Source organism: Rosa chinensis, chromosome 2 (assembly GCF_002994745.2).
Source record: "Rosa chinensis cultivar Old Blush chromosome 2, RchiOBHm-V2, whole genome shotgun sequence".
NCBI lineage: Eukaryota > Viridiplantae > Streptophyta > Magnoliopsida > Rosales > Rosaceae > Rosa > Rosa chinensis.
The window spans coordinates 62,259,872-62,276,507 of NC_037089.1; the positions used below are offsets into that span (position 1 = coordinate 62,259,872).

Below are 16,636 nucleotides of genomic sequence, written 5' to 3' on the forward strand. Positions count from 1 at the left end.
GTCTGCATTGCGTTATGTTATTCTTCTCCTTCCTCCCCATTCTGCCATCACAGCATGCCTCTCTTTCACCAACCAGCACCCCACATACAAAAGCTTGACTTGAACATCTAGAGATCCACAAGTACTGACTGTTGCTCAACCCAAGACAAAAGCTTGACCACTAATAATCCATATAATGGCCTCATTTTCTATGTTGTATGTCATGTTTGTTTAAATTTTTGACACAAGACACTAATATTATATTGAATGGTAGTTGTCCTGTCGTTTGAAATTTATGTTAGTAGATATATGATACACCGAGTCATCATGTGGTTCTTCAGGTTCTTATATTAAATATGAACGCTTGTGTGCAGGTGTCTCTAACGACTCATATACTCGCAAGTCTTTTGGCTTTATCTTCAAATGGCCCTGTGATATCTCCTGAGGACAATGGGGATGATGCTACTCGTGATGTTTCTCAAGAACAAAATGGAACAGGTATGGGGGAGGGTGTTGGGCGGACTGATGTCAGCGATCAGATTACGAATGAGGACCAGTTGATTGTGGCATCAGAAAAGGTATTGATTTGAGCACTTGATATTTTCAAACAATATAGGTGGTTTGCCTTGAGAAGTTACTAATTTTCTTTTTCATTTTTCAGCAGCCCAGCGAGGAAAAAGATGCCCCAGGTCAAGCCCCAAGTAAAGATGATAAAGGGATTGAGATGGAGGAAGATTTTGAAGCTGAGAAATTTAGTGTCAGTGAGGACTCCGAAGACGATACAAATCCAAATGATGATGAGGATGATGAGGATTTAGACACCGAAATTGGAAAGACTGGAGAAGATGGTGCATCAGTTGACGAGAAAGGTGGGAATAAGGATGAAGATGAAAATCCTAATAATGCAGATGACAAGTATGATCCTGGGAGTTCAGTTGTTGATAAAGATGCGAGCTCTAGGGAGCTTAGAGCGAAGGGAGATTCTGATGCCACTAAGGAACTGGGAGAGCTTGATTCTGATGAACTTGACGAACCAAAGGGTGAAACTGGAAGCCAGGATGACCCTGTGGAGAATGTAGATGACAAGAACCTGGATAAACAAGCAGATTTGGACCCTACAGAATTAACTCCTGATGATCCTGATGGCATGGATCAAAATCCTGCTGAAGAAATGGATTTGGATGATCCTGAAGAAATGGATTTGGATGATCCTGAAGTGCATGATAAATATGATGAGAATATTACACATGAAGATGACCATGAACGTCCAATTGATGAAACCATGGAAGAACCAGAGGCAGTGGTAAAAGAAATAGATGCAACCTTAGAAAGGGATGACTCTAGTAGGGATAAGGAAGAAAATACTGAGATGAATTCTGGAATGAGAAAAGATGTGTTCGAATCAGGATTATCTGACTCCATCAATGGTACTGTGCCTAATGCAGAATCTTCAACACAACCAAAGGGTGACTCAAAGACATCAGATGCAGAGGATATAGCACCAGAGTCAAACTGGGCAACTAACAATGAAGTCAATAATGAGCTCACACCAATCAGAGGTTTACCTTCCAATAATACGTCTGAGATGGATATGACGACTTTGGACTCATCAAATAATGGCAGAAATGTTGGTGAGCTGCCAAAAGGTCAACTGCCTAAGCAGGAAATGCCATCTGTTTGTAGAAGTCAACCAAATCCTTACCGTAGTATTGGGGATGCACTGAAAGAGTGGGAGGAAAGAGTAAGAGTGTCTGTAGATCTTCAGGAGGGTGATCTAGGGGCACAGGATGATATCGAGAGTGAAAATGTGGAGGAGTTTGGATATGTTTCTGAGTATGAAAAGGGGACAGCTCAGGCTTTGGGACCTGCAACATCAGAGCAGATTGACAAAAATGCCAATGGTAATAAGACCAATGAAGATGGTATTTCAACGCACGAAGATGACTTCGTTGAGATGGAAATTGAGAAGCTACAAAATGAAACCCTCCCTAACAGGAGTTGCGACTCGATCCTTAAAAATAGGGTAGAGGATCAGATGCATCTTTCTGGTCTAGAGAAATTTCCTGATGAGGGATCTCAGCGTAATCATGATGATGGTGAACCTGAAAGCATGGTTGAGGATGTGGTTTCTATCAAGAAATCGTATTTGAGTGATGACATACATCAGCTCAGTAAACTTTCTGTAGATGACGATGACATGGGGAAAGCACAAGATCCTGGGGAGTTTTCTGATGAAGTTACAAAGAATGCTACTGCTCTCTGGAGTAGATATGAGAGGGTCACGACAAGGTTGTCCCAAGAGTTGGCTGAACAATTGCGTTTAGTCATGGAACCTACCCTGGCCAGCAAGCTTGAAGGAGATTATAAGACTGGGAAACGTATTAACATGAAGAAGGTAAATGAAAGATGGCCTTTTTTGTAACTGTTACATATTTTTGTATAGTGTGTTTATTTTTCTTGTGCTGTTATATTTATTTATTAGGTGATTCCCTACATAGCAAGTGAGTACCAGAAAGATAAAATATGGCTAAGACGGACCCGGCCTAACAAACGTGATTATCAAGTTGTTATTGCTGTTGATGATTCCCGCAGTATGTCTGAGAGTTGCTGTGGGGATGTTGCTATTGAAGCTCTGGTGACAGTGTGTCGTGCAATGTCACAACTGGAAATGGGCAGCCTTGCTGTTGCAAGCTTTGGAAAGAAAGGCAACATAAGGTTGCTCCATGATTTTGATCAGCCCTTTACTGGAGACGCTGGAGTTAAGGTCAGTACCCTTGATATCAGTTTTATTTCTAATGAATTTGATAATTCCTTTGGGGCTGAAGCTGAATTTACTTTTGTGATGGCACAGATGATCTCTGGTTTGTCATTCAAGCAAGAAAATACTATTCTTGATGAACCAGTTGTTGACCTATTGACGTTTGTGAACAAGAAGCTAGACACAGCAGTTGCAAGAGCAAGACTGCCGTCTGGACGGAATCCATTACAACAGCTTGTTTTGATAATTGCAGATGGTCATTTACATGAGAAGGTAACTTTCATTTTCTTTCTCTTTTGACTGACCAACAAGCTATTGTTGCTGCCTATATTGTTCAACTTCAATGTTTCTTTATTTCACTGTTAAAATTTTCATCTGTGCAGGAGAGGTTGAAACGTTGTGTTAGGGATGCCTTGGCTAAGAACCGGATGGTTGCATTTGTGCTTGTTGATAACCCACAGAACCCACAGGATTCCGTGACGAACATGCTCGTAATTATCTATACTTTTCTTTTCACTGTTATAGCTGTGTATTTTTCTAAAACGTTTCTCTTTCTAGTCAAGTGGATCTAATTCCAGAACTTTATTTTCTGCAATGTCCTTTAGGAAACATGTTATGAGGGCGGGCAGGTCAAATTTACAAAGTACATGGAATCTTTTCCCTTCCCATACTACATTGTACTAAGGAATGTTGAAGCACTACCTAGGACCCTTGCTGATCTACTGAGACAGGTAATCATAAAAACCTGTTGCATATTTTGCGTTAACATACTTGGTTGCTGTTCTCTGAAATCCTTTACCTGTCCTTTGCAGTGGTTTGAGCTCATGCAGCAGAGAAGGGACTGAAATCGAAGTGATGCAATTGCCAATGAAGTGGCACCCCTTTGCGGGATGTATGTTGCTGGAATCAAGAACAAAAAGGAAGATTTTGTATAGTAGATGATGAAACTTCTAGTATATGGGATATTCCCTCCAAAGAAATTCTTGTATAGGGAAACCATTACATCATCGACTCAACTTATCATCAATGAATCAGCAAGTTTTCCGTTCGTCTCTTTTTGCGTCCTCTACCACCACACACCATCTCAACCTATACAATCCTAAATGAATGACACTCGCATTCTAAATATCAATAATATACTAGTAAAAATGTTCAACTGATTAAGAAAATTAATCCCAATTATAGTTGAATGTTAAAATTATTATTTCAATTATTAAATTTACATTTAAGAGTCGTTGAAAATAATTCTTTTTACATTCAACAATAATTGAGCATAATTTTCTTAATTATTGAGCATAATTTTCTTAATTAGTTATTGGTCATGTGAACATACTATTTCAAACCATTGTAGCAATCCATGGTGAGTATTTGAGTCGGGCTTGTGGTGTAGACTTCATCAAAATATGGTTACGAATGAAATAAAACTCAAAGAAATATTAAATTCAAATGGTCAAAGTACAAGTAGGGATGTTAATGGGTCATGTTTAGTTGGATTTATGTTGGGTCAATGTATTATTCGTGTCACAAGAGACCAATCCAAACCTAACTCATTTAATAATCGTGTTGAAAATTTAAACTTAAACTCAATCTATTTATTAAATGGGTTATCCGTTTCTAACCCGCTTAACCAATTTAATAAATAAGTCGTGCCATGTTGGACAAAGTGACCTATTTAACTACATGATTAAATTCACTAGAGAATTTATAGTGTCAATGGTGAAGTGGTAACCTTAGTTAAAAGTGAGAAAAAACTTACTCGGCCGTTATATACATATAATAATATTATATTTAAAAAATAAAAAAAGAATTGCCTACACAAGATATAAAATATATAACCCCACTCACTTAATAAACAGGTTATACGAGTTCATTCGTGTTGGTGGGTTGACCACCCATGTCTGACCCTTTATTAAATGGGTTGTAGCGGGTTGAACTGCGGCAACCCGTTTTTTAATAGTGTGGGTTCAACCTGTTTTATTTCGTGTGGTTTTCGAGTTGTATCAGAATTGAGAGCCCTACCCATGTGGAAACGCAGGGAAAGTAATCAGAAAATGTATTTTACTTTCTTTTCCAATGTTTGGTTTGTGCATGAATAGGAAAGTAGGTAACATCAGTTTTTCAATAATATGCTTATTATCAAAACATAAACAATTCAAGGTAGACCCAGGCATGTCTGGAAGAGGCATTCTATATGATCTAGATTTGGAGATGGCGATGAGTGACATCGCAAAACTTGGATGGCAGAGTGCCGGTGCTTGGCATAAAGGACGGAAGCAGGAGATGATTGGATCAGATTGACAACAACAGGCTGCAAATCTGCCATTGCAGCCTGTCTTTGAAATTGAACGAGCAATGTCGGAGTTCAACTGTGATCAGAAGTCGACGACGACGATGAGGCCTGATTGCTCACGACGATGCAGACTGAGGATGTAGAGAGACATACATCGATCGGCATGCACGGCGGCGAAGTTTGCTTATGCTGCGACAACGAATGTTTGCATGGCAATGATGCTGCGGGGCGATGGGTCAAGGAGCGGCCGTGAAGATGGAGATCGTAGGCTGGGTCTTGATAGGGTGTCCCAACAAGTTTGGATGCTTGCAACATACTGGGTGCCCAAAGTAAATTCTGATTGGGGGCCCAATGGAAGTTTGAGACCTAAATGGATGAAAGTTTGGAAGTGGGCTCAACTAGGGGCTTTGAGCTGGAGTCGGCCTCTCTTGTGGGCCAAACTGATGAGCTCCAATCTGTTAGGGTTTTGTATTTGGGATCCCGGAGGCTTTGATCGAGCAAAGTATGTTTACCTTGACATAAGTGATATTATTGAATGAGGGTACGGAAGGAGGGTTCAAGTTATTCTGTAATGGCAGAGCATGAAACGTCAAATGGGTGGACCTATCTCTATGTACCACCGTGGGTACTACCACATCTTCTTGTTTTGTCTGTAGATAGCAGCGAAGGGGGTATGTAATGGCCACTCTGGCCTTAGGTTAACACAAATTTCTAGTTATTTGATAACACTCCACAAATGCTATTTATTTGGAGGTGTTACGATATGGTTGTAACCAATCTCTATTGAATTTATAGATATAAAAAATTTTCTTTGATTAAAAAAAAAGAAAAAAAGTTTCATGGATAATTTTGTAATAACAAGTTAACAACCATTAAAATAATATTATATTTTTAGAGTAGGTAATTAATGTGCAATTAATGCAGGGAAAATGAATCTCATGGAGTAGGGTGTGCGAGGAGGATCCATTTTCCTCCTATTTTCCCTTCATGCAGGAAATTTGTTCATTTCCTTGGGTGTGCCAAACACAAGAAATGATCAACTTTCATTTCCTGACATTTTTATTTCGTGAACCAATCGAGACCCTTATATTTATTCATGTAACCATAAAGCTTAAAAAAAAAAAAAGGGGGGGGGGGGCCAGTGCTACACCCTTATTGCACCTATTCAGAGTCGGCCCTGATATTAAATCTTCACAATCTCACAGTTTTTCCGGGTTCTGAGAAACTGTATAATATTGAGAAGTTTATTTATTTATTTTTAAACTAACAAAGTTAACTCTGGTTTAGTGAGAGATTAATGGATGTGACAAAATGTCGAGAGATTAATGTATGTGACAAATGTCGAGAGATTAATGGATGTGACAAAATGGGACAAGTGATCTCCTCCCAAAAAAATGATGCTGCATTTCTTAACAAATTAAATGAAGACAAACTAATCCCATATGCTAGTGTTCTAACTTGGTAACTTGCATGGAATGTAAGCACATGAATCATTAGCTTCCCTCCAGCTACGGAAGTAAAGGCCAAAAATCTGTAATTTAATATATAAAGGTTAAAATAGTTAAAAAAAAAAAAGAAGGAAAAATTGAAACAAAGATATCGAAACATGTGAACAGTTACTATAATCACAATTTTTTTTGTCTTTTTACTTGTTGTTTTTTATTTTTTACTTTATTGAAGAGAATCAAGGATAATATTTGGATAACCGGTTATGGTTAGCCAACTGTAGCCAATAACAAGAGGATACGTGTCCAGTTAACAAGGATAATACTCATAGTAATTGTGGTAGAATCTTGTTCATATTCTTGTCAAACACTTTTAGCTAGTTATTACACACATGTTCTCTTATTATTAACTAACTATAGCTGGTTAGCCAAGTATTATTAGAGAATCAAACAGAGCAATTTTTTTTTTAGTATCAAACAAAATTCTCTAGCCACAAAAGTACTATGTATATACAGAGAAAAAACAAATCATTGACACATGCGTAAGCATGTATTAAGAGGCTAGTATAATTATTATATAGTATCGATCAATTTTAAAGCTACCAGCATCAGTCCCATTATTTGGAGCTAGCTTTTGGTTTGAAGCTCCAAGCTCAACAGTTGATGTAGTACAAGCTAGATAAACATGTACTGTTGCCTGTTGGTGGAATATCATCAGAGGTCCTGGTTAAAGAGTCCGATTTTCCCCTTTCGCTTCTGCTGTTCTCAGCAAATTTCACACTTGCGCGACGAAAACCTTTCTCCTTCTCCACTGAAGTCCATTCGGACATGTAGTACTCCTCTTCAGTACCGGTGTTTATAGATGATGGAGCACTCAACATTCCACCCCATTGCGGGAAATATATTAGCGTCAATGGGAGAGTGCAACATATGATCATGACCCCCATTAGAGTAAGCCCTATTTCTTTCGAATACTCGGATCCTTTGAAGAAAAGAAGGTGGGTCATAACTGCACCCAAGCTTCCACCACCCCCTATTAGGGGCGGATCCAGATAGTAACTGGGGCGGGCTTGAGCCCGTCCGATATTTTTGGGCCTAAAAAAAAATTAGATGTATACTATTTTTTTGTTTGTTTTAGTTGGGTATTGTCCAGCTCAAGCCCGTCCAGGCCGTCCTAATTCCTTAACCCACTCCCGAGTCCGACTCCAGTTCACTCCAATCACTCGACTTCGACTTCTCGATTCTCCAGTTCGTCTCTCACTCTCTCCGGAGTCTCCTCCTCCTACTCTAAACTCCTGCAGCTCTGCCATTCTCGGCTTCTCCACTTCTCTCAGTGATCAAGACATCAACATTCAGGGGCGGATCTACTTCTCTTACTCTCCCTCTTCAATTTGGGGCAATGAATTCAATGTAAGATTTTGTTTAATTGAATCAATCCAATTTGGGGCAATTTATAGGGTTAAGGATTGATGTGAAATTCATGTTCGTAGGTTGTATTGGATTGAAGATTTCGTGGATTGAAGAATGAACTAATGAAGGTTGCGGTCAGCCGGTCAAATTCTCTATTTCTCTTGGTCTGGGCATTCTCTTCTTCTGCAATTTATTGTTTAATTGATGTGGGTAAGTGGGTTTGATTAATTGATTGTTTTCAAAACTTATCAAGGTCCATCAGACATTAGTGGCCGCTGGGTCTTCTTTGAGTTATTTCTGCAATTCTGCTGTGCAATTGTTGTGGCCTTGTGGGTTTAAATGTTTAATTGATTATTTGATTTCAATACTTATCAAGTGGGTCTAATTAAAGTATAATGCAGTAATTGTTGTGCTAATGAGTAATCAAGTTTGGGTTGTTTAATCAAGTTGTATAACGATGCTCACTAATCAAGTTTGGATTTAATTAAAATGTTGTGCTAATCAACTTTGTGTCTTTGCACTTCAAACAGGACTCAGGAGGCTTCTTTCTGTTTGTTTGTTTAATTGTGAATGGCACTATGATTCTATGAATTGGGAGTGGAACTACGAACTGGAACTGTGGAACACTGGAACACAAAGGGATCAAGTGAATGGCAAAAGCTCTGCTTGAGTCTACTGCATTTCGAGGTGCTTTTTTTTTTGTTTAAGAAATCCCAGCCCGTTCAATGGTTCAATCCTGGATCCGCCCCTGCCCCCTATCATACCAGAGATGACACCTAGTGACCTGACAACAAGATTAAAATTATAATCAAGCCTGATGATGCACAAATGGATTGCATATGCTAACTTAAACCGGAGGACAAAACGTTATATCCTTCATTGTTGACATGTCAAGCAACAATTAATCAAATACACTACTAAACATTATCAAATCCATCAAATACCCCACACACACACATATCCATATAAAAAATAACAATTCCATAACTATAAATAGTCTTATACTCCTATGTACTTTGAGCATTCTAATATGGAAATTTCATTCATCATCATATTGGGACATCAACATAGCATAATTTATGGGGAGTGAAATCTACACTCCCTATTTTACAATCCACACTCCATATTTTCTTTTTTAGTAACTTAAAATTTTATCTTTAGTAACTTAAATTGTCTTCTGTTTTGTTTAGAATTTCAACTAAAAAAGAATATGAGTGTGGATTTCACTTTCCTAAACGAACAATTCTTAGGTTTACTCTTTAATTGGGTGAATGAGCATATTCACCATCTCTTGCGATTAACGCATAATAACTTTATAATTTTATAATCCAACCATTCATGTTATATAACGTAATGCAAAGATTGGTTTTGTAAAAAATCAATCAATTTGAAGACCTTTTAGTTATTCATTTATATGAAATACATGGACGGCTCATCATAATAATAGTAAGTGTTGTTAGAATCATCAATTTATTTGATTCAATTAGATAATTAAACAATTTCTGATTTGATTGATTTTTTACAGAGATGATCTTTAAAGGCTAATTTAAGATATGGACCGTTGGATTATAATTTTATTAAGTAAAAATATGTTAATCGATAATAAGGGTGAATATGCCTTCCTAAACTATATTTATTTTAATGTGTCAAAGTTGAAGACGTACCTTCTGGAAACAAAAGGAACCACTCCAAATGTAAGCCCACAAGCACTTTGGCAACACAAGGAGAACAAAATCATGACACCAATAGAAGCCTTCAAAGAACCAACTCTTCCAAGAATCACACAGAACACACCCCCCAAAGTTTGCACCACCCACAAAGTCCACAGCCTCCCCCTCATCCCAAACCTCCTCGCCATCAAATCCGATAAAACCCCTCCTGTCGGTCTAGAAACAATATTGGCCAACCCGAAAGTCGCCGCTATCATCCCTGCAGTGTGAAGCTTGAGATTGAATCTGTCGTAAAAGTACTCAGCTATGATATTATCCACAGTGAGCTCAACACCAAAGCAATAGCCATAAGTCAATGCCAGAATCCACCCTCTGTAATTTTTAACCCCGTGCCAGAAAACATTCGAGAACTTGTCTTTCGGTTTGTCACCGGACTTCTCCAACCGGTGGATGTTACCGTCCGGCATGTCCTGCCCGAAAAGCAAGATTGCAATTGCGGAGAGCATCTGAAACACGGCAGGGATTTGAAACGCTATTCGCCAAGCAGTGAACTTGGCAGCACCAACGTTATGTTGAATGAAGCCAAACACAAGTGGCATGATCAGCTGTGTCGCTCCACCACCAAAGTTCCCCCAACCTCCTGCAAAGCCATTTGCTGTGCCGACCACCGGAGGCGAAAACATAGAGCTCATCCAGAACAAAGTTGGCCAAAGAGATACCGACGCAAAAACGCAAGAAGAGAAAAGAAAAGGGGGACGAGGCCATTGAGAACAAGAAGACAGCTGGTGCAGTGAGGAGTAGGAGTGAGGCAGAGGCGAGGCGCGGTCCGAATAAGTCGGAAAGAGTTCCCATGGCTATACGGGCAAAGACTGCGCCTGAGACCGAAGCGATTCCGGCTTTGCCGATGTCGGTGGTCGTGAGGTTGAGGTTGTCCCGGATTATGGGGAGTAGAGGTGCTGCGGCAAAAGTGGTGAGGAAGCATGAGAAGTATGAGAACCAGGCTAAGTGAAAAGCTCGCATGTGAGGTTTGTCTATGGAGAAGATTCTGAACTGTGTTGACTTGTGATCAGAGTCCACGCGCAGAGCAAACTTTGGGGACTGGGAATCGTATTCCATGACAGGATTTAAGGAACTAACTCACTGTATAGGGGTATAGAAGAAGATGGTATTTTGAAGTTATATAGACAAATTATGAGTGAATAGACTATCTGACTCTTAATAGAATTTCGTTTTCGTCTTCCAAAAAAAAAATAAAAAAAAAAAGACTATCTGACTCTAGGTTTAAGCAAAGAGGATGTCATGGAATCAGGCTTGATTCCTTGTTGACTTTTTCTTCTCTCTCATGTTGTATTTAGCATTAGCCTTTAAGCATTTAGAATGTTTTACATACTAAATTAATTATTAATTATAATGATTAAGAATGTTTACACCCAAAAATTTAGGTATCAAGTTTAACCATATTGTGAATATACCTATATATCCTCATATATGCTAAATAGAGTTCGAGAAGTTTGATTTCGAAATCACGAGTATCTCATACCAATCGGTCGGAATAAACAATGAGATGTCCTATTGAACGTACTGAAGAGGCTAAAGGCATTACAATTCCTTAGAAAGCCGACTCTAAAATACAAGACCAATCAAAAAGTAAAACATGTCAACGACTTCCAAATACCAGCAGGTTGAAGAAGAATCACCATGTATTCTTAATTCGTATATGGTAATCTCTTAAAATATATATGACGCAAATGACTAGTTTAGCTAGGACTACATCGATGATAATGCATGCAAATCCAAATATTACAAAACAGAAACTTGTTTGAATTACATACAGCATCTCGAAAAAGAAAGAGAAGTAAACCCTCATATATGGGGGAGGTAATTTCCCTATTTATATATGGAGGACTGAGGGTGTGTGTGTTTGGTGGGGTGGTAAGGCTTTGGTCTCATATATAAGAGGTCAGGAGTTCGAGCTCCATGAAGGGTGGGAATGGGGTGGAGTTTAAAAAAAAAAATAAAAAAAAATGGAGGACTGAAAGACCACTCGCATATTATTGTGCTCTTCCCATCACTATTGAGTTGGAAACTCCTCCACTTATAACCTATAAGTTTGTACTTGGGTAATGGGTGGTAAACGCATATGATTCGGTCGCATATATATTAATATTTCATAATTAAAGAACTCATGGAAAGGACAATGGTGAAGACGATGGAGGTACCGTTTTCATCCCAGCCAATGAAAGATGACTAATTTGTCTGAAGTCAGACCTCACAATCTAACATATAGAATTCTAAGTGATCACAATTCACAAGTCCACAAAGTAATTACCTAACTGGTTAAACTTTTCCACTTGAGAACATTTACCTGAGCGCTAATCACTGGGAGTGGGTGCTACACTTAAGTAAGGGTTAAGTACGTTGGACCGAGACCGAATTATCCAAATTCTTTGTTATTTGTCTCATCTCTTTATAGAATATTATGATTGAAACTCTTTGTTGGACCATAATGACTAAATCGTTCAGTAATAGGTGAAGTTTTGAATTGACGAACAATCAATTTGTCTGATAAACAGTTAAATAGGTATACGATAGAATTGATACCTTTCAACAAAATAGGAAAAGACAATTTAGATGTTTTGGTCCTGATTGAATTTTGCCCTTGCACTTTAGGACACTACAACCAAACTACAACTATCACTTGGGCTTGCAAAAGATGGGGCTTGTGCTTTGAGCCTGAAGCAAAGGGTCGGGCTTAGCAACGTGTGTAATATTGAAGTGGGGCTATCAATGAGTGGTGCTGAGTTGAGTTCTTGTCAGGTCAAGATATTTGTCATGTCACAGAGACAAGCCCAAATCCAACTCATTTAATAATTGTGTTGAAAATTTAAATTCAAATCTAACCTATTTATTAAACGGGTTACCCATTTCCAACTCGTTTATCTCATAAATAAATAGGTCATGTCGTGTTGGACAAAATGACTCATTTAAGGGTTAACATTGTGACTTATTTAACTAAAAAAATACATAAATTGATTAAATTCACTGAAAACTCCACAAGACGAAGAATATAAATTATTATATATAATTCATAAATAATTAAATCCTATAATGATGAAGCAAAATATTTCAAATTGTCCAATCCTAGGATCAAATACTCCCAACGTCCAAAATTTCAAGAAGTATAGCATAATCGGGTTATATAGGTTTACTTAGTGTTGGCGAGTTGACTCGCGGCTGATCCTTTTATTAAATGGGTCATGGCGGGTTGATCTACGACCGACCCATTTTTTAATCGTGCGGGTTCAACAAGTTTTATTTCATGTGGGTTTCCTTTCCATTTTTTTGAACACTAATTGAACACCCTTGTTCAACTTTTCTATGCAACAACAATTTTAAACGGTGATTGTCGGTGTGTTTATAGGAGAAATGTATTTTGATGTGCTTCATAGAACCAAAAAAAAAAAAAAAATTTAAGTCATTTCAAACTTCAATGTGCATCACACAGGTATGAAGCTAGTACTATTATTAAAAGAATATCAATTTTATAAGAACAAGGATGGTCTTGGACGTTCAAGACAAGCCCAAAAGGCCAAAAAGAAAACAAATCACAGGCACCCCAATGTTTTTTTGGACGACCTGAGGCCTTCCCGACCCAGCCCACTGGCAGGTCTTGGACTTTAACTTGGTCTTGACCAATATGGGCACATGGGCTTCTGGCGTAAGATCATGGTGGGACCATGCATATTTGAATTAGTTTTTCTTGTTCTAACGTGGCACAATGAGATTGATGGAGATGAGATAAAAAAAAATATCATTGCACAATAACCATTGGATCACATCTCAAAGAAAAAAAAATTCCATTAGATTAATTAGTGAATGATTGAGAGGCAATTGACCTTGCCAATTTGGGGTGCATGAAAAAATCGAAAGGCAAAGACAATATTAGTGAATAATGAGGCAAAATCTTGCCTTTTGCCTTTGCGTAAAGCCTCTTTAGGGGGTCGACAAAGTTTTTAGGCTTCAAGGTCAAGAGAGTCGCTCAAAAAATTTGTATTTTCATGTGAAAGTGAAACGGATAGGATCACACGTCACACGCTGTCGCTGGCTCCGCCTCTATCATCTTCACCTTGGCAACCGAAACCGACACGTGTCAGTTACCGGTTCCTCTTCCTCCGCTCTCACCACTAAAAACCCATTCCCTCTTTCGCCTCCTGCCTAGAATTAAGTCCGGTCACCCACTCTATCTCTCTCTCTCTCTCCTTTTAGGGATCTGTATTCTCCGTTTGATGTTCTTTACTTCTTTGGAACCTTAGCTTTGCTCCTCCGGCGAGGTCTCCGGTTTCCGATGACCTCTCTTCCGGTAAGGTTCTTCGGCTGTGCCCCAAAATGTTAGACGCATTCGGCGGTCCCCTTTTCCGATCCAATACCTGGTTCCACAGGAGGAAAAAGACGCTCATTCGTTGATTTGGATCTCTTAAATTCAATCCATATCTGTGTATCATATTTTAGAAGCTTTTTTTGTTGTTGTTGTACAGCGCCAATTATTAGATTCGTTTCCATTTTTGTAAATTTTGTACAGTTAGGATTGTAGATTCGAAGAGATTTGGTGAAATTTCGATTGAAATTTGATAGGTTTTAATTTTTTTGGGTGAAAATTGTGGTTGATTCATCTGGAAACTGGCTGAAATGAATTTGAGAGTCGCCGAGGATGAATCGGCGAAAAAAGAGATTCATATCCCGGCCGAAATCGACTGGGAAATGCTTGATAAATCCAAGTTCTTTTTCCTCGGAGCGGCGCTCTTTTCCGGCGTATCGGCGACTCTCTACCCTGTCGTGGTTTTGAAAACCAGGCAACAAGTATCTCAGTCTCAGCTCTCGTGTATCAAGACGGCGTTTTCCATCGTCAGGCATGAAGGATTTCGGGCATTGTATAGAGGCTTCGGGACTTCTTTGATGGGCACAGTACCTGCCCGGGCGCTGTACATGGCGGCGCTTGAGATCACCAAGAGTAATGTGGGCGCTGCCACCGTTAGGTTAGGGTTTTCGGAGTCGTCCGCTGCCGCGATTGCCAATGCGGTTGCAGGGTTGAGTGCGGCGATGGCGGCTCAGCTTGTGTGGACTCCAATTGATGTTGTGAGTCAGAGACTGATGGTGCAAGGCGGTGTGAATCCGAATCCGAATGCCAAGTTTCCTAAAGCGTCTTCTTGTAAATATGTTAATGGGTATGATGCTTTCAGGAAAATTCTTCGGAGTGATGGGCCGAGGGGGTTGTATAGAGGGTTTGGGATTTCGATTTTGACATATGCACCATCCAATGCGGTTTGGTGGGCATCATACTCTGTGGCTCAGAGGATGGTTTGGAGGGGAGTTGGGTATTATTCTTGTAAGAGCAATGAGGATGGGGTTAACACGTATAGGCCTGATTCGAAGACAATAATGGCAGTTCAGGGAGCCAGTGCAGCCATGGCGGGTGGCGTGTCAGCTTTGATCACAATGCCACTCGACACGGTCAAGACGAGGCTGCAAGTTCTGGATGGGGATGACAACGGGCGGCGGGGACCAGGCATTGGGCAGACTGTTCGGAATTTGGTTAAAGAAGGCGGGTGGATGGCTTGTTACAGAGGATTGGGGCCAAGGTGGGCCTCAATGTCGATTTCTGCAACCACCATGATCACCACCTATGAGTTTCTGAAACGGCTCTCCACTAAGAATCAAGAGGTTTTGACATGATGATCCAACTAGAGAGACTCAGATGCCTTCTTCATCTTTGTCTAATCCTGCTTATTTTAAATGTTGTCATTGTTGTTTTCTCTTCTTGCAAGCAAGAAGTTGTCTTTTTTATGTTTATGTGAACCTGCACAGGTTGTTGATAATCAGTTGTAATACAATGCAGGTTTTTATGTTATCCCCTAATTGCTGTTAAACCAATGGGGATCTTATACAAGTTCTTCTGGTTTACCATATCATAACACTAGTGATTCAATGTTTCTGAGAATCATTCTAATGTCTCGAGGTAGCTGAACCTTAGAGCTACTGCTACTCTGCTAGTGGTATGTCCATTGAGTTTATCTTAGATCTCAAGTTTCAACCAAATCCACCAAGTTGGTAGGGTAAAATTCTAGATCAAGGATGTCGTTTCCTTGTGGATAAGTCTAGATTAAATGGTGGGGGCTCTACCAAACTTTCAATTAATCAGGGGGCCACCCATCACATCAATATTCCAACTCTACTTTTTTATTGTGGTTTATATGACTAATTCATTAGATGGTTAGTCTAATCCATAGTTGTGTCCCATAACTAATAACTTGTTTATTTAAGGAATCTATCCCAACGAGACCAACTTGGTTTTCACTTGATGCAGATCAGGATTTGTTTGATTATGCGGACCATCTGCTGGATGTAACATTAGGAATTGCTAGTTTTATATCACAATCCATCAATTATACATAAAATTCTCAGCTATAGACTCACTTAATTGCGAAAGAGTTGTCTTATACGACAAGAATACTTACTGGAATTTTTTAGAGGGTTTTTTATCTGAATTCTTCGAGAACTTTTGAAATGATACTTGAACTTTCAAAGTTATCAATGTGATACCTGAACTCATTTTTTCGTATCAACGTCATACATGCGGTCGATTTCTGTCACAGAACTGTTAACTATGACCACGTGTCCAGCACGTGAGGCACAAAATAAGGGTAAAAATGACCTTTCCCACTTCCTTTAGTTCTTCACGGGGTTTTTTTACTTCAACAGTATCTGAACTCTTTGAGGACTTTTGAAATGATACCTAAACTTTCAAAGTTATCAATGTGATACATGTGCTCATTTTTTCGTATCAACGTCGTATCTGTGGTCGATTTCCGTCACATAACCGTTAACTATGACCACGTGCCCAGCACGTGAGGCACTTAGTGAGATTAAAAGACTAATTTACCCTAAAAAATATTGTTTTTTATTTTTCTTGCTTTTTCTTTTTCTTTTTCTTTTTCGACGTCTTCTTCCCTCTGATTTGTCCCCTCCGATTGGAAGCCATGGCTGCAAATCAGATCTCACATTCTCTCTCAACCACCCAACCCTTTCC

At 39.2% G+C, this 16,636-nt stretch overlaps 2 protein-coding genes and 1 pseudogene across 5 annotated transcripts in view; 2 read left to right on the top strand and 1 right to left on the bottom strand.

Annotated features, from left to right (window-relative positions):
* LOC112188271 (midasin) overlaps positions 1-3,789 on the top strand; it is a 33,756-nt gene extending 29,967 nt beyond the window's left edge. For 3 of the 4 annotated variants that reach the window (XM_040514569.1, XM_040514570.1, XM_040514571.1), the window contains exons 67-73: positions 354-557; positions 641-2,374; positions 2,462-2,743; positions 2,831-3,010; positions 3,121-3,228; positions 3,343-3,468; positions 3,550-3,789. In XM_040514569.1, the coding sequence (XP_040370503.1) occupies positions 354-557; positions 641-2,374; positions 2,462-2,743; positions 2,831-3,010; positions 3,121-3,228; positions 3,343-3,468; positions 3,550-3,582 (2,667 nt within the window). In that variant the 3' untranslated portion in view covers positions 3,583-3,789. The remainder of the gene's footprint in view (positions 1-353; positions 558-640; positions 2,375-2,461; positions 2,744-2,830; positions 3,011-3,120; positions 3,229-3,342; positions 3,469-3,549) is intronic. The other variant, XM_024327360.2, reaches the window with a different exon arrangement.
* Positions 3,790-8,554: 4,765 nt separating this feature from the next.
* On the bottom strand, positions 8,555-10,685 carry LOC112184717 (annotated as a pseudogene).
* A 3,055-nt stretch (positions 10,686-13,740) lies between these two features.
* Positions 13,741-15,518, top strand: LOC112189767 (solute carrier family 25 member 44). The gene has a single exon (XM_024329116.2). It carries the CDS (start codon positions 14,239-14,241, stop codon positions 15,280-15,282), a length of 1,044 nt encoding a protein of 347 aa, XP_024184884.1. The 5' UTR covers positions 13,741-14,238; the 3' UTR covers positions 15,283-15,518.
* Positions 15,519-16,636: the final 1,118 nt, after the last annotated feature.